Source organism: Ursus americanus, chromosome 4, assembly GCF_024610735.1.
Source record: "Ursus americanus isolate L20-20 chromosome 4, mUrsAme1.1.p, whole genome shotgun sequence".
Classification (NCBI taxonomy): domain Eukaryota; kingdom Metazoa; phylum Chordata; class Mammalia; order Carnivora; family Ursidae; genus Ursus; species Ursus americanus.
In genome coordinates, this window is record NC_142130.1 from 10,720,866 (window position 1) to 10,739,167 (window position 18,302).

General features: G+C 42.5%; 1 protein-coding gene across 2 annotated transcripts in view; it reads left to right on the forward strand.

Annotated features, from left to right (window-relative positions):
* The window catches only part of FNDC3B (fibronectin type III domain containing 3B), a 339,246-nt gene that overhangs the window by 60,538 nt on the left and 260,406 nt on the right, over positions 1-18,302 (forward strand). For both annotated transcript variants that reach the window (XM_045788650.2, XM_045788651.2), the window contains exon 2: positions 11,598-11,736. In XM_045788650.2, the coding sequence (XP_045644606.2) occupies positions 11,626-11,736 (111 nt within the window). In that variant the 5' untranslated portion in view covers positions 11,598-11,625. The remainder of the gene's footprint in view (positions 1-11,597; positions 11,737-18,302) is intronic.

An 18,302-nucleotide genomic window follows, 5' to 3' on the forward strand; every position in this document is an offset into this window, starting at 1 on the left:
TTAATGGAAACTCTTTCTCGTGTGTTTTTCATGCCTTCTCATACGGGGAAATCTGAAAATTGGAGAACACGGGTTTTGTATCAGAGTTGAAATTTAAAATTATTTTGTTGGAAAAATTTTGAAATCTGCCAACAACAGACTCCTTAGATTTAGAACTTGCATGATTTCAGTATAAAAGTAGAACCTAGATATGTATTCATTAAATAAATGAATGCAGCCCCCTTACATTTTCTTAACAAATTATATTAGTATAATTAAGGATGTCCTCATTATTCACAGGGAGTATTTAGAATATAGGCAAGCACCGTACATTCAAACATTTAGATTCATACATTTGCACATAAATTGTGTGTGTATACCAGTCATTATTTTCATCTGTTAAACCAGCCTCCTTAATGATCTGTGGTATGTGATGGTTTTTTTTTTCTAAAGAATTCCACATTTTTGTAGTTTAAAAAATGTCAGTCTGATTTAATGTGGTTTGCATACATTATCTCATTAAAATTTTATAGTAATGGGCTAATCTGAAATCATAAATAGATGTTCCCTTACAGGAGTCTATGCACCTGCTAATTTGTTTCTTTGCAAGTTTTGTCATTTCATGTGAATTTTCTGTTTCAGTACGTTATAAGCTCTAAGAAACACCTGGTGTTTGCTTTGTGTTCAATTACATTAAGTGAAATACAAAGCTACTTATGAGATTGTCATCAGTTGTAGTGATTCTTCAAGAAATAACACCATGCTTATAAACTGATTTTCAGTGTTTCATATACTGTTCTCTCATTGACACCCATTCCCTTCCTCATAGAGGTGGAGAAAAGAATCATATTTAAAACGTGTGTGTGTGTGTGTTTGTGTGTGTGTGTATATTTGAACCAACATCTACGGTTAGTAATGAAATGTCAGAAATCTTTAAAATACATATTTAAGTATAAATCAGACAAAACATCAATGATCTTAATGATGCAGACTGTTTTCCTTATAACGGATGTTATATGACATCTATATAAGTAAACAAAACTGAGTTTGTAAAATAAACATGGTTGGATCCTATATGAGCTGATTAAAGAAATAATTTTAGTATCCTCCTGGCTGATCAGAAATGAAGATTGAGGTGTTGGGGGCATGTTTTGAAGACAAATTCATCTTCTGGAACACTTAAGACTAGAAAAGAGGCCACAGCTGGGAAACCAAATTTAGACCCTGGAGCTTATCTCAGATGAAAGGTTGCATAGAGCATGGAGGTCTGCTGACTTTGTGTTGTTTCATCAGAAGTGTCCAGTGTGGATTTCGTTTTCGTTACTGAGTATAACGTTTCACTGTAATGCTGTTTAACCCCATGCCTGTATTTCTAGAATCCTAGGATTCTAGTTCCATGCCTGGCATATAGTGGGCACTCAGTAAATATTTGTTCCGACAACGGATGGTGATTTTTGTTCAGGTCCTTTGGTTTGATGCTATTTTAGAAGGTGTCTTTTCGACTAAGTCCTTTTTAGATAATCAAAAATAATAGAATCTTGAAACCCTTGGTAGCAAAGGCCTGTTCTTGCAGCCTCCTCAATACTGGCTAAGCTGCCTGCCTTTGTGAAGTAATTTTGCTTTTGTATTTAGTCAGGGCACAGCTCCTTAAAAATCCCCATGGAGGATATCCCTTTGGGAGTTTAAAATCTGGCTTATGCAGGGTTTGTTTTCCTCCCTGGTTAATTTCTAACCATCTAGACTACACGATGATACAATGAATTAGCTTAGCCTTCCTTAAGCTACTTTAAAAAGGTTCTAAAAATTGTTATATCTGCACCTGGGTAAGGATGTAAGGGAGCAGCTGGCTGGATAGGAGAGAAATACACTTTTATCAGGTTTCTTTGAAAGTTACTTTTTGAATTTTGTATCATGTGCTTGTTCAATTAAAAAAAAAAGAGGGGGGAAGAAATAGAGTTGACACACAGTAGCCTGTTAGCTGCAGGTGCACAGCAGTGACTCAACAATGAGATACACTGGGAAACACTCACCATGATAATGTTTTATCGAATTTTTAAAACCACTGACCTGTGAATTCTTCGTCAGCTTTTCCACTTCTCTGTTGGTTGCGGGATCCTTGAACGTTATAATCAGCTGGCCAAGAGAGCAGTGACTCCTGACCGTCGCTTCCTGTTTGAGTCTCCTTGGGCCGATTAGTCGATGGTCGCTCCGTCTGGTAAAGGGGAAGCCCGCCGACTTCAGGTGACACTGGTGAGGCTGGATGAGCACTAGTGTGCCGGTGCTTCGCACAGTGCCTTCGCCCCACCGGGCTGAAGGAGGAGCCGCGGAGCTCTTCTAACTTTTCCAGAAGCAGCCAGTCATTTGGTGCTCATAGCACACATTTCTCCCCAAATAAATGGTGTTAACGCATGGCTGTTAGGTATTCAGCGGTTGCAGAAAAGTGGCTTGAGTGCACCTAGAAACAATAATAGTGGGGCGCCTGGGTGGCACAGCGGTTAAGCGTCTGCCTTCGGCTCAGGGCGTGATTCCGGCGTTACGGGATCGAGCCCCACATCAGGCTCCTCCGCTATGAGCCTGCTTCTTCCTCTCCCACTCCCCCTGCTTGTGTTCCCTCTCTCGCTGGCTGTCTCTATCTCTGTCAAATAAATAAATAAAATCTTTAAAAAAAAAAAAAAAGAAACAATAATAGTACATATTGGGTTTTTTTTTAAAGGGGAATCTAGAAGTTGTGTTAAGGACCCCATATTACAGATGCACATGCTGAGACATGGAGAGCCTGTGCGGGACATCCGGACCCACAGACCACATGCAGCGCTCTGGGGATCTCAGGCAGATGGTTCTGCCCGAGGGCTGGGTGAGGAGTGAGATTCTGGTCCTGGGAAGGAGAGCATGTCTTCTGACTTCCCCTATCATCTCTTCCTACCTTCTCATGCAGCTGGGAGGTAGAGGGGTGCAGGGGTGGGAAGGCCTTGAACTGGAGGGGGCTTGAGAAATGACCTTTTCATTCTTGGACTGGAGTTTTCTAGCCTTTCTCCAATGTCCTACAGAAAAAGATAATAAACAGCCGCACAAGTCCGAATGTCATTGAAAATACATATTTTCAGTTCTTCTCATGCATGGATAAAATCTGTAGGACAGGTAGCCTGGATATATGTACGGATAAGTGCTCATAGCTTTGGAATGCTTCCTTGTAGGTGCTAGACTGTCGTCCTTGGGATGTCAGATTTATTGTGCTGAGTGTAGCTGGAGTCGAGGTGTTCTAATAAAAACGTCTAATTACACCTGTAAACTTCTTTAAACATCATTTAAAAACAATGAACAAAACAAACAAATGTTTGGTAAACTTTTTTGGTAGATAGGCCCCCTTTCCTTTTAGTTGATATTTGCAGAACCGAGTTGTAACTTATGCATGGATTTGGATCTCAGGTCCAGAGATTGCAAATATCTCGTGACATAATTTTTTTTCCCTTCAGGTTTTAGGTTTCCTTAGAGGTTTGGGACATCCTGGGGGGGGGGGTGCTATGGAAGCAATATTTCTGGAGAATTACAAAAGAAGCCTCAGATTACTATAATGTTTACACATAATCCTTAGCTATAGAGACTCCTCCCCCCACCGAAGCCTGTGCCTTCTGTATAGTAATTTTGAGTTCGGACATGGCTGTGCCTTGTCCTAAAGCCAAGGCAAATGAAAAGCACACCACAAAAAGCATCTAGGTCTTCTCGAAGACAGGGCCTATACATTAGATTACTTGGCACCCCTCCTCGTTTCCCAGATCACCGTGGACAATTCTTTTTTACTTGTTGCGTAAACCATTATTTATTTTAATCCAGGGCTGCGGCGGTGGTGGTGTTCTTCATCTAAACTCGATTTCACAGGATTTCTTTGTGGATTTAAACACTGCATCTAAATATCCTGTGTTTATAATTGGAGGCAAAAGGCAAGTGTGTTTTTAAGGTTGAGAACTTTTTTAGACGGCTGTGATTTAACTTCACTAATGAACCCATATCAGACAAGAAGACAAATTCCAGACAATTTGTGCCTCAACCAACCAGCTGGGTGCATACCTCCAGGTACTGCTCATGTCTCAAGAGGTTTTTCTGCATGAACAGTTATCACCACTCCTTCTTTCATTCAAGTGGCAAGCCATGGCAAGAGTCTTTCTTCCACAGCTGTGTGGAACTCAGCTGTAAAATTAGATTTCGTTGGCATAAAAACAGTGATTACCATCGCTATTTGCTCAATACGTTCTTTTTCCAACATTTTACTTAGATTCTTCTTCTCTTTTATGTATGAGGCTCAGGTTCTCTTTTACGAGTAAGAGTAACTATAGGTTTTCCGAGTTTCGAGTACACCTCTCCTAGCTTGCGTTTAATCCGTATGAAGTTGGCAGTAGTGTTTGAAACATGATCTGTTAAGAGCAGGAAGGAATCTTAAAGGCTAATCTATAATCTCGTTGTTTTATAAAAGAAGAAATTAAGTCAGATTCAGAGTCAATGGGCAAAGCCTGGATTAGAACTCAGATTTTGCAATAGCCAGTCCTGGGGTCGCTCTGCTGTAATTCTGTTTATCATAACACACTGGTCCTTTGAACTCTTAATTGCCGAGGAGCTGTGAAAATTTCTGATAAAAATCCTTAGTCCTTCTCCATATCCTTTCCCCCTCCCCCACAATCTAATTTGATTTATTAAAAAGCAAAGGGGCATGTTTGCCTGTACCCAAGTACCTTTCCAGCCCACAGAGTGTGGGAGAGGTGAGTGCAAGAAAAAGCCCTGAAGCCACCCCAGCTTTCTCGTGTCCAGGGTCATAAATGGCCACATGGTCATCTGCATGGGCAGAGCCAGGCGCGGGGCATTGGTTTCGTGTCGCTGGCAAGGGAAAACTGAACTCTGCTGTCCTCGTCACAGGGAGGTGGCAGAAACAGATGTGTGTTGATTGATGAGTGGCTTTTTCTCAATTTCGGAGGGAAAGATGGTTGTACAGTATTTGTTTTGTTTGAATCATCCCCCCCCCCTTGGTGCTTCCATAGTTATTATTAGAAAGCTGTTTCTAGTTTTGCTCAGAAGGCTAGAAATGACAACCCTTTTCAGAGTTTCTAGGTCTTGCAATACCAGTCTGGGGGTTTACCTCTTAAAACCCGAGTGGAGCAGTAAGGAAAGCGTTTTTCCTGATGAGGAAAAGAAAACAGCAAAGGGTCCTGTGACATCACATTAGCTGTAGGAATGCGTGCAGCTAACTTTCTTTCCTTCTCTCTCCTCATCTCTCCAGCTCTCTCCCTCCTCCCTCTTTGTCTTTCTGAATCTTGCTAATAAAGCTTACAAAGGAAGACCACACATGAGGAATTGTCAGTCTTTGTGACTGACGGCATACATGGATAAAGCCACGGGTATGAGAAGAGGTTCGTGAACACAGTTGTTTCTTTTTTTCCCTATGCTCTTTGGTTCTCTGTCAAAATGTGACTTTTCTGCGTTTTTATTTGTTACTACAGCCATGGCACAAACAAGTGTAAGTCAGCTGCACAAACGTTTGTCATGATAAATTTTTATTAGACTTAGGTTTTATATTGGAAGCCGTTCAGAAACTTGTAATCGCTCATAAAGCGTTAGCTTGCTGATAATTACATTCATTTAAAAGAGAATACAGTAATTTTTTAGTAACCTCTCAAACCCCTTTGCCCCAAACACAACCCAGCAAAGCAAAACCCCTGGCTTCTGTGCTGAAAAGTTGGTCCTGTTGTCTTTTTGACTACTGCTGTTTTTGTTTTGTTTTTTGTGTTTTTTTGCCTTCACAACAGGAAAAAAGTTGTTGGTTTTTGTTTTGTTTTTTTTCTTATTACTATTACATAAATCGCTAGAACATTTCTCTGATGTGTTTGTGACAATTTTCTGAAACTGGGCCCACAATATTAGAAGTCAATGGGTATTTTTAGCAGAGAAGGACATTTTCTTGAAGTATGAATCAAGCTTTGATTTTACTAATGTGCCCATGATGATATTTTTCTCAGGCTGTAGGACCGGCATGTTGCAAACAAAATGTTTACATGCTGTTTCGATTATGTGAATGTGATTGGTTAATCTGTATTTTATTGGAAAAAGATACAAACTTTATAGAATCACAGTTATCTTTAGTGGTGTGAATTTTGAAGATTATTTATTAGTATTTATTAGGTTATTTATTTGCCCAATTGTTTTATAATAGGATCCTGTAATTGATGTGTTTCCATCAGTTTCCCTTTCATCAAGGAACCATTTGGTTTCTGAAAGTGCATTTTAAATTGCAGAATGGAAGCAAAAAGTTAGCACAGATCATGTGCAATCTTCTTCCTGATTCCCCTACTGCATCTGCTTTTTTAGACACTTCCCTGGGACAGTCTAGAAGGCAGTCAGAACCCACATCAGAGCGTAGGTGAAGTGTGAGCCTGGGAGCCGATGCCTCCGCGCTGACTTGATTTAACACGGAGAGTCACCTCCTTCGCATGCAACCGGGATGGTTCCTTCCGTTCTGATGGTTATACTTTGTTCCTTTTGCTGCTGCTACGTTTCTTTTTCTCTTGTCATCTGAAACTAATTTGGGTACTGTACTGCTAATTCACATCTTGAATTAATGTAAGGAAATTTGGGTCATTGGCCCACGGAGTGAGGGACCAGGACATTTTGTTACTAATTTGAAGGCCAGGTCCACGGACTTAAAACTCTCCCAGCAGTGATTAGGGCTTTGGTTTTTTTCAAGTCAGAAAAGCTTCCTAGCATATAATTGCTTTCTCTGGCCTTTGGAAATGGATCTGCGGTTCTCTCCTGAGAATCAGGTTTTTCATGAATTTGGCCAGTCTGTTTCTTGGTATAGGCTGGGGCCAAAATACCGTGGAAAACCTTTTTAGACTTGGAGTGGGGGAAGCAACATAAGAGGAAAAGGTAATCAGCCAGTTGCCTAGAGTAATGTAAAAACTGAAGACCTTTTGTAATATTCTTTTAAAATAAGGTGTTCTTTAAAAGCTTTGGGGGCATATTTGGACGGAGTTAAATGTCTTACTAACAGTGAGGATCTGTTCATTTTGTTTCTTGGAGCGCCCAGCCCCCACCCCTGCCACTATTGCAGGAGGGCCTTCTTCCCTTCACGCCCGCCGGGCTGGCAGGTACAGAAGGTGGCAAACGACCTGCTCTCCTAGGAGAGGCGGAAGGTAACCACAAGTGCTCACGTGGCATCCCTCCCCTGGCAGTCAAAAGACTACAACTGGCTGGGCCTGAAGCACTTGTGGTTTTAGTGTTAGGATGTGTGGTTAGGGGGAGAGGTCGTGAAGGCCTGTGGTTGTTACCAAATTCTTTGAAATGGAAGTATGGGTAAGAACACAATGAAGAAAAGGAGTGAAACCTTGGAGCTCTGTGAGAGGAAAAAAAAGTTCAGAGGATTAGAAGCATTGTAGTAGGGGTCATCTATTTCCATTTTTTAATCCGTGTTAGTTTTGCAGCACATTTTTATTCTTCATGTGTGAAGGGTAGGTGGTCTAATGAATGGGGTCCTTGCAAGAACTTGGTTGTGTATGAGGGGGCAATGTGAATGTGGTACGGCCTTGAATAAAATACCTGAGTTCTGGGATCCATTTGGCCAGCTCGGATGCACATCTGTCTACGGGAGAAGGAACCCAGACCAGGAAAATAAGTGTTTTGTCAGGGTGGTTTCTCCTGAGACTTTCTGACTATAACAAAAAACAGTCATAGCTCTATTTTCCGGAGGTTACCCGTCTGGCCATTCAGCTTCCCTTAGAGCTGATAATCAGCAAATGATCAAGGAGTTTGGTTGAAGGCACATAGGGGAGCTTCAGTGATCCCGCAGGGATGTGCGTACATGTGCGTACAGGACTAGCAATCTGGCTTCTTAGCCCAAGGAAGATGGAAGACAGCAAATTTAGGATACGGTCCCCAAATGCACGGGGGGTGTGGTTTGCAGTATTGGCCAATGAGAAAGAGGAAAAAACCAACAATCACACATAAGATCTCAAAGTAGGGGTGAATTTCCCCGGATATGTAAGGTCAGAATGCCTCAGTAACTCCTTAACACGTCACCTTGTGACTGAGCACAGTATTGTTGGGAACAGTGACCCACATCCCTAAGAAAAAATCGAGTTATGGCCAGCCTGCTCTATAAAGAGCGAGATGTGCCCTTCCTATCCACAGTCATTACAGATAAGGGAAGTTTTGGTCCTTAAAGTTAACTGTTTGGATAATACGCCTTCCACATTTATTGCTTCATCTGTGACGCTAAACTGTTTGTAATTCATGATCATTTTAAGGGACAACTTGGCAGGCCGTCGCCTTGCTAAATAGCTGGGCATTATCTTGCTTAGAGAGAAGTTACTGACTTTTTTCATTATATCTCTTGCATTCCAGGCAAATGAAACTATTCTATGTATGGGCATAGAGCCTAGAAATGGGAATTTAAGTATTGCTGGCTGCATGTACCACCCCACCTAGATGAATCTTGTACCTGATACTCCACTCAGGATAAAGTCTGGTTTACCCCTGATAAAACTCTTAGGGATTAGAAAACAGGCTTTGGATTTTAGCAAGCCCGTGGCCTAGGGACAAGAGGATCAACAGCTTCGGTTATGGAGAAGTGAGGCTCCGTGCCAGGCTTCACAGTGGTTTTTATTCACTTTATTCATCCTTCAGTTTACTCCATGAGCAACAGTGTTGGTTGAGTTGAGACATTAGGAGAGTGTGATGTTTATAAATTCGCACTGATTGCTGTCTGAGTGATTGTCATGTAGTTGACTTTCTTATATGTACGGTTCCCCCTCTTCCCTTCCTGGCCCCCCCTCCCAGTAATCTGCAGCAACCACTACACATCTGTGAGGGAGGTAATCCATTGTAGTAGGAAAAAAAAAAAGGATTCAGGCATCTTTTTTCTTTATAGAATAGTTGCATTACAAAGTTGCCTGTACCGTTTTCAAAAGCAAATAAAATTATAATCATCTCCTTTCTCCAGTGGACTTCGTTTCTTTGGGTTTTTTTGTAGCTCTGTGTGGGTCCCCTACTCTCCCATCCTACATGGGACCTTTGTAGGCCTCAGGTCTATCCCCTTATCCCACAGTTGGCAGAGCCTGGAGCTTAACTCCATAATTTGGACCTGACCTCTTGTGCTTAAGAGTGTTCCTGTTAATAGCGAGCGCCATTGTTTAACTTGGCACCAACCAGAAGTTTTCTTAAATTGGAATTGTCACTGTTAGATACAGTGTTGGCATTGAGCTCTTCCTTGGTATTAGGGACAGGGGACCAGAAATACCGGAATCCGGTTTCAGATTACAACTGTCTCCTGCTACCCAGTACCTGCAGTGATCCCCAAGGGACAGAAATAGGAATAAAATAGCACCGGTTAATTGGATTTGAGTCTCAAACCCCAGTACTGAAAAATCGGGCAGCTGTGTTGGCCCACGTGGAACATAAGGAGCTACAGCCCAGAGCAGGTCCTGACCAGGGACCTCGGTCCTGTGCGTGTGCCCCTCCCCCATTCATTATTTACTATTCTCTGGCGTAGTGGAAGGACCTCGAGTAGAGGCTGAACGGACCTAGGGGCAAGCCCTGAAGTCAGTTTGCTCCTGCTGCCTCTTTGGGTGAGAAAAGAGGAGAGGTTCCGTCCTTGTGCTTGTCTGTGCGAGACGCCTGGGACTGCTCGTGTGCCAGAGGGCCTTGGCCCCTCACTGCTTCAGCAGGGAAGGGAGAGAAGACGGAGCCCTTATCTGCACCACAGCATCACCAGCAAGTGCCTTGGAACTCTCCGGGGCGTGGTGAGGGAGAGGTGGAGGAGAGGGCTGCCTCACCCCAGGGGCTTTATACTCAGACCCCTGATGTAAATTACTGCCCTGTTTATCCAACCTGCAATTTGGAAGAAACATGAAATAAAACATTCCACTTAAGAAACAAGCCTGGGTAATGTCAGCAGTCTGGGGCAAGTAGCTGTCCTTTCCTCATGCACTAGTAGGATTAAGTATATTAGAAATAAAATTGCAATGGACACCAGTTCTCCCTCCTTTGACCTACTCAATCAAACAGTGATGTCATGATAGTGTCAATGGAATTATCTTAGTTAATTTTATTGTGTAAGAATCTGTTTCCTTCATCAGGATAAACTATTGGGCTTTGGGTTTTGTACTTTTATTTGCTTAGGAACTAAGTAATTGCCCCATAAAACAGCATGATGGTACTATTAACGCTGAATTATAAGACCTGTTATAGAATGTGCTTCCCTAGTTGGGACAAGACTTCATTGTTTGGTGCTTAAAATAATTAGTTTCTCCAAATGGGGTTATAATGAATAGTGTAAAATTTTACCTTTTTAAAATGAAAAAGTTTACAGTCTCTTGGGTGGCTTTTATGCATCATTTGATACTTCCAGGGAAGGAGTTTCTTTTGGGTGGGATTGCGGGAGAGGGAAGTGTATTTAATGTTCAGACGGAGGGGTTTAAGAATGAGAAATATTTTATTTGTCATACCTGAGACACATTTGAGACAATCATCAAAGGATTTGTCCCACTGTTTTACCTGATTTGGATATTGGGGTTTCCAATTGGGATTTGGATTAAAGGTTTCATTGATCAGATAGCCTTGATTTGATATTTGGAGGGGACTTCATTATGAGTGATGATTGTACGTGTCCATTTGTTTGAGTGCATTTAAAATGTGTGTCTTTGTTTTGTCTTCTTTGCACATGATATTAAGCTTCTTATGCCATAAATTTTTAGGCATAAGTGAAGGATACGTGAATACTTCTTAAAGAACAAGTTAAAATTTTGAACCGGAATTTGTTGCTGTTTTCCCACTGTTGAATTGGCAGGCTAGGTTTTGGAGCAAGTACCATTTTGGAATGACAATGGGCTTTGTGCTGTTTTGAATACTTGCATGAAAATCATTTATTCTGTAGAAGTAAGGTGGTCTGCCTTTCAGCCCTTCTCCGTGCAAAGTGCTATGGGTTCTGTCTGAGATACAGGGAAGTTCAAGATCTGCACAGTGATAAAGACGTAAATGCACAGCGGGTTAAATTCAATTCAAGGAAATGACGAGAGCAAGAGATAATTAGAACATGATTAATTACCAAATTAGTGGCAAGGTCAGCAGTCGCAACAATTGCAGTATAAGCTTTGTTAACTTGCTTGGATTAACTGCTTATGAAAAGTATTTTTGATCCTAATGGAAGGGAACACCTGCTTTTACAGGTCATCCTCTTTGGCCTTATTTTCTGTAATTAAAGATAATGATACCACCAGTTTTGGTTTGACACCTGACCTTCTCGCAGTGTTGTCTCCTTTTAGCCCCTGAAAGATCCCGGGGGTAGGGTAGTTACTATTACTGATATATTTAAAAAATCTATAACTAAACGACAAAGTCTGGGTCTGGGAGGTGATGTTCACACGGCTGCTGGGAGACTCAAGTCGGGGGTCTCCTAGTTCAGGCCATTTCCTTGCTTTGGCTTTACCCGTCCTTGGGGCCTGGCACGGTAGTGCGGTCCTACAGGGATCAGAATAATTTGATTTTCAGCTGACTTCATGGTGCTGCGCTTAAATTGCTGATGTTATAGGTGACTTTTTGGGGTCCTGGATCCTTTTTTAAAAATGGTGGTTCTTTTGCAGGAAGCCAGTTGAGGGAAATTCTCCATGAATGTACGTCACAATGATGATGACCGACCAAATCCCTCTGGAACTGCCACCATTGCTGAACGGAGAGGTAGCCATGATGCCTCACTTGGTGAACGGAGATGCAGCCCAGCAGGTTGGTGTAGTGAGAGGGAAATTTAAGTCAATCTGTCTGAGCGGAAGCCGTTAACCCAGTCATTGTTCTAGTTTGAGATTCAAAGATCTGTGATTGTGAACGTTAATAGTTCTAGAGGTAAGCGTGTTTGCTGTAGAATTACTATATGAGTTTTAAAAATACCAGTGATGGCTTTTGATAACAGCAAATCTTACCTCATGCAGTTGGTATTACTACGGAAGCATCAGAAAAATGTCTGATTTTTTAAATGAATCATTTTGAAAATATGTACAAGTCTTCGGAATAAAATGTCTGTTTATTCATGTCCTGTATTGTGCTTGACTGGTTGGCCTGGTTGGCCAGAGCAGGACACTCAGAGGGTGGGTCAGGTTTTGATCTCACACTGGGGGTGACTAACCTCGGCAAGATGCACAGGTGCACGCGAACCCACCCTGGCTTCTGGAGCGGTCCTTCCAAACCTACAGCCCGCTGCTCGGAAAGTGACGGTATCTCTTCTCTGTAGAACGTCTCTGTCAGTATTACCGAATATCACAAAATAGAAAAGATATTTCTGAGCTCATTCATGTAGCACTTGGGAAGAAATTTTAATGGTAAGTAAAGCTTTAAAAATTTTTTAGATGAACTGTTTTGATAACAGATTTTTTTTATTGACTGCAAAAACCGGGTTTGCTCAGTCTTCTAAATAAAGAGCTACGCAAGGCAAAAGGATATTTAGGAGCATAAAGGTAAAAGTTTTTGTCCTATGAAAAGTAGAATTGGGAACAGTTGCATAAAAAATATTTGCCCAAACTCTGTCAGTAATTCAAATCAGTTATCAGCCATTCATTTGCTGTCCGTCGGTGCCTGCTTCCCCATCCCCCAGTCTGTCATAGTACGTGAACGCCCTTTATCCATCACAGTCCGTTCATACTCTGCCTCTGTTGGATCTTACTTTGCTGCCTAATTTATTTCTACTTTCTTGTGCTTTAGACCGTGAGCCTTTCAAGAACAAAGAATATCTAATGGGTGTTCAGTAAACGTTCATTGTTTGAATGCATTTCACCCCTTCTCACCACTGATACAGGCACCTCCCTTCCTGACTCTCAGTCTTTCTCTCTCTGTGCTGGATCATTTCCACTAGACATCCTGTAGTATCTTTTACCTCAAACCCACAAACAATTATCCAGCCAAACAAGATCCTCTCCCTGGACTCCACATCCCTGTGTAGTTACCACTTCCTGTCTCTGCTGCCCTTACAGTAGGTCTTCTCTAAGTAGAGCCTCTGCTTCCTTCACCCCACTGCTCTTAAGCTCAGTCTTCACTTGCGTCTTCTCATCCTCCTCTCCCAGGCCTGTCAGCAAGGCCTGTTGGCTTCATCTCAGGAACATGTGCTGAAACCATAATTTGCCACGTCTGCTTCATTTCCGCTACCACCACTGGACTCCAAGCCAGCATCTCTCTCCAGGGTACGACAGTCCTTCTCACTGGTCTCTCTCGTTTTTTACTTTTGCCCCAGCAGAAAGTATTGGCCACACAGCAGTCGTTTGAGAGTTTCCAAAAAACACCCACGTCAGGGGAGCTTGGGTGGCTCAGTCGGTTAAGCTTCTGACTCTTGGTTTTTCCTCAGGTTATGATCTCAGGGTCGTGAGATCGAGCCCTGTGTGAGGCTCTGTGCTCGTGTGAAGTCTGCTTGAGGTTTTCTCTCCCTCTCCCTATGCCCCTCCCCCTGCTTGCACATGTGAGCGCATCCTCTTTCTCTCTCTCTCTCTCTCTCTCTCTCTCTCTCAAATAAATATGTAAACAAAATCTTGAAAAACACCCACATCATGTCAGTGCCCTGCTCAGAGCTGCCCTATGACACTTGGAGTAACATCCCCATGTTGGGCTGAGGCCGTCAGCCCTCTGGGTGTAGCCCTTGCCCTCTTCATGGTTCTCCCTGTGCTCTGGTCACGGGAAGATCTCCAGAGTGCCAAGGACCACTTAAGGTGCAGTGTCTGGTCTCCCTTTTCACTGATTAAAAGGATAAAAAAACCAAGGTATTCAAATGTGACTCAACTTGGGAGGCATCTTGGGCCTCCGCTCAGTCACCTAATTCCTGCACATACGTACTTGGAGACCCGAGACCACCTCTCCATGTTACTGTGCACTGTTTTTGTGTTTTGATGATTTCTTCCTCAGTACTGTGATTCAGTTTGCACAGAACACCCTTTTGCAGTTTCTGATCTCTAGCACACCGAGTCCTTAGTTCCAGAATTTTCTAATTCTCTCTTCAGACGTAAACTTTTTTGCACCTAGAAATGACCAAAGCCTAAAAAAAACAATGGCTATCCTCCGGCCATGCGGCACTTCACTGCTCTGTATGCCTACCTCCTCTATAAGTAGAAGCTACTTAATAATTTTGGTTAATAAAAATCACATTTTTATTTTATCTTGGAAGCTTTCTGTAAAACCAGGAATAGGAAAATCTGCTAATTCGTTTGTTGTATGCACCATCAAATATCAAGCTTTCTCAAACTGGGGCTGTACTTACTCTAAAAATTCTTATTGGAAGGAAATGTTTTAGTCTTTCTAATTAGCAGATATGATTGTGCTAACAGCATTAACATTTATAGGTTTTGTGTGCCAAACTATTGATTGGCATGAACCTTAAATTTCTCTTGATGGAGCACACTTGTTAAGTGGGCAGAGTGTGTTTGAAATACCCCTGTTGGCAGGATCAGCCCAAGATTTATCATGCCTTGACGTTGCCTCTGTGTCACTGTGGCTCAGCCTAGGCACAGGCCTCCGGGCCTGACATATTTCTTCCTCTTGCTGCCCCCAGGGTCTCCATCGGTGTCTCCCTCATATCCTCAAGCCTCTGCCCTTTCCTTTGGGCCCTAACATTTAGCTTTGGCCTAGTTACGGATAGTAGAATCCTCAGGGCCTGTGCGTGGAACCTGGGCTAAGGCACAAGGTGAAGACAGACCCAACCAGAAACAGTGGGAAAATACCAGAGAGGAGGTGAGGAGAGAGGAGGGCCACAAAGAGAACAAGGACCAAAGGTCAGGACCCAAAGTCAGGGACTGCGTGAGTTTTGAGTGCTCGCCTGAGACACCTGTTGGTATTTGCTGCTTGCTCCTAAGAGCCTGTGGGTGTGGTGCTCAGGAGAACTGTGTTCAAGGATCGGGACACAGAGGACACACTGGAGAATAGGATCTCCATTCATGTTTTCTGTTTTGTTTTTTTTTTTAATTATTTTTCTGAGCATAACCTTAAGATTTTATTGTCTTCATAGCATAACAAAATACAAAGTGTAGAACTGGATCTCTTGGCCCTTTCTCTTGCATCTCCTCCCAGTTCAGAAGGCTTGCATCTCATTTTTTAACTAATCTCTCACCCAACGTGGGGCTCGAGCTTACAACCCCAAGATCAAGAGTAGCCTGCTCTACTGACTGAACCCGCCAGGCGCCCCGCTTGCATCTCTTAATAGCCCGCATTGTCTTGGATCTGCAGTTGGGCCCAACACGTTCACGCCTAGCACAGTCTGCTCTGTCGTTTAGCCTTTCTGCAGAAAATCGGCTTCGTCTGCCCACCATAGGCACCGTGCTTCCTCTCCTAATGCTATTTCCCCTGTGCAGAAAGAGGATCTGCCTTTCTGGTCCCATGTCCCTTTGTGGGGTTGGTGCTTGCCACACTCGTTGCAGAAAGCCCGGGTGGGTTTTAGGAACGTTCACCGTGTTCGCGAGAGCACAGTCGGCACGGAAAGCCCTACTCATGTTTTCTGAGGCTTCCCTGTGCTGTCCCTCGGAGACATTACCTTTTCATCTCAACCAGGACTTTTTGGAGACACAGGTTTGACTTCAGTGGTGGGCATGGTGGACACTGTCCGCAGACCCTTGCGGGTGACCTTTTCAGGGAGGGGCGGACAACATTTGTATGCTGTTGTGTAGAGCTGCCCTCCGGCCGCGGGGCTGTGCGGCTACCTCTGTGTTAGGGGTGTAGACGGCACAGCTTACCTTGTGTGTGTTCACAGCATTCTTAATACTTCACAGCTGTGTAGAGGACATTCTAAACATTTCCATATATGCAAAAGAACCACTGCAGTTATGAGAGAGCTCCCCAGTCCCCACAGGCCTCTTCCTCCGGAGTTTTGTCCTGATGGTTTCTGGATTTAGTTACTATGAGTTCTTGCCAAGATGTCCACTCTGTTTTGGCTTTCTAAATAAGAGACACTGTTAATTTTCATTATTCAGAGTCATGTTAAGTTTGAAACCTCAGTTGGTCATTTTATAGTGGTAGCAGGAAAAGGATGATTCTTTTCTTAAAATGAAAAGCCATCCTCATGATGAATGACGATTTAAAAAAATACATTATCAGCTAAATGAACACGAACAGCAGTAAAACACAGTGTGGATAGAAGCAACTTAACAGCTTTGCTTATTTAACAGCTTTATTGAGATATCATCCACATTCCCTATAATTCACTTATTTTAAGGTATACAGTGGAATTTGCTGTATTCACAGAATTGTGCAACCATGACCTTGATTTTTGAACCTTCTAATCATGATAAAAAGAAACCCTGGTCCAGTCACTTCCCAGTCCTTTCTTCCCCGTATTCCTAGGCAACCACTGATCTACTTTCTGTCTCTGTAGGTAATTGGCCCATTCTGGACATTTCATATAAATGAAATCATGCAATATGTGGTCTTTGCCTCTGGCTTCTTTCACCCAGCATAATGTTTTTAGGGTTTATCTGTGTAATAGCATGTATCAGTACGTTATACCTTTTTTCCTGGCAGGTGATGCTTCACCACGTGGAAATACTACATTTTGTTTATTCATTCATCAGTTGATGGACATTTGGGTCCTTTTCATTCTTTGGCTATTATGAATAATGGTGTTGTGAACATTTATGTGCAAATCTTTGTGTGGATGTATGTTTTCGTTTCTCTTGGATATCTAGGAGTGAAATGGAACAGTTTTATTTTGAGCTGTTGTTTTCTAAATAAAGTATCTCTGTTCCTCTTGCTATAATTTCTTTTACCTCTGAATAGATCAGCATAGCTAAATAAAGTTTGCTGCCCTAAATATGCCTGACAACATACTATTCTTGTCAGGTTTCCTGACCTGAGTTTTTGTGTATGGTTATATAAATTATGGCAAATACCCATCAGTGATCAGAATATTGGTGTCTACATTTTCAGAACCTATGGTATATACGTTTGTCTTTGGTCTTAGAGGTTTAGACATGTAGCCGCTAGTTTGAAGCATGAAAGTGTAAGGGCAGCCCAATTTCCAGCTTTTTCTATTGGTTTTAGTATTTTATTTTTTTCTTAAAAGATTAGTTATTTGAGAGAGAGAGAGAGAGCAAGAGAGAGCACAAATGGGGGGGGAGGGGCAGAGGGAGAGAAACTCCAACAGACCTCCCACTGAGCAGGGAGCCGGATGCGGGGCTCGACCCACAATCCAGAGATCATGACCCGAGCTGAAGTCACGAGTTGGACACTTGGCCGACTGCGCCACTTGGGCGCCCCTCTATTGGTTTAGAATTTTAATAATCTCTGAAGAAGAATTACAGCAGTCACCAGTGTTTAAATACGGAAACATTAGGTTAAGAACAGAAGTGTTACCACAGCCTCACTGATTTGCTAATTTCATCTGTGATACTTACAACCTACAGGAGGTGGTGTGTGTGCCTCTTTATATTCCTGTACTGTTGGTGACTCTTCTCATGTATATGTTCATTAGGGGGTCCCTGGGGGTGGGGATAGATTTAGATGCCTCTTTGTCCTCCTGTTCTTAGAGGGCAACTAGCAAATGTTTTGTTTGTCGTATTTCTTAGGTCTTTTTTTTCCTTTTAAGCTAGCAGGATATTAATTGCTAATGAGTGTTCTTACTGCCTCTTCTTCAGGAAGTAGATCTCCTTAAATGTAAACAGAAAACTTGTTTCTCCCAGTGGCTCAGGATAACATGTGAACAGGCTTGCCCTGAAAGACAGAAGGTTAAAGTACCTCATCCGTGTCCACAGTTCTCTTGACTTTGTCTCTGCCTTTTGATCAGCATTCAGCATGTCATTTTATCAAGAGTGAGTTTCTTCCCTCCTTTGGTTTCTTCTTGCGAAAGCCTTTGTTTCCCCTAGACGGAGTACACAGCCAGAGATTTCCTGGAGCATTCTTTTGAGTACACATTTCCAGACAGCACATTAAACATATTAAAACTTTCCACGTTCAGATGGTGCTCGTCATCGGCGTGTCTTTTACATCAAATGTGCTTCTCCTCCGAATCCAGTGACCTTTTCTGTTCTGGTTGATATCTTCTTAATAACTTTTCCTTGATGGCTCCCTCCTTGCATTCAGTAGTTCAAATCCTCTCACCATGCAGGTTTACTCTTGAAATATCCTGATAGCCACCATGTCAGGGAGCCCCAGAAAGCGTTCTGCAATCAGTATAGCATAGACAAATGAATCAACAGTTCTTGGGACGTTTGCTGGGGAAGAAGAAAGATATTCAAATGCGAACGGGACTGGCAGTTAAAATAGAGGCTGTAGCTGTTATCGTTGAACAATATTATATGACAACTCTCTTTATGACAGAATCCTGTTTAGAG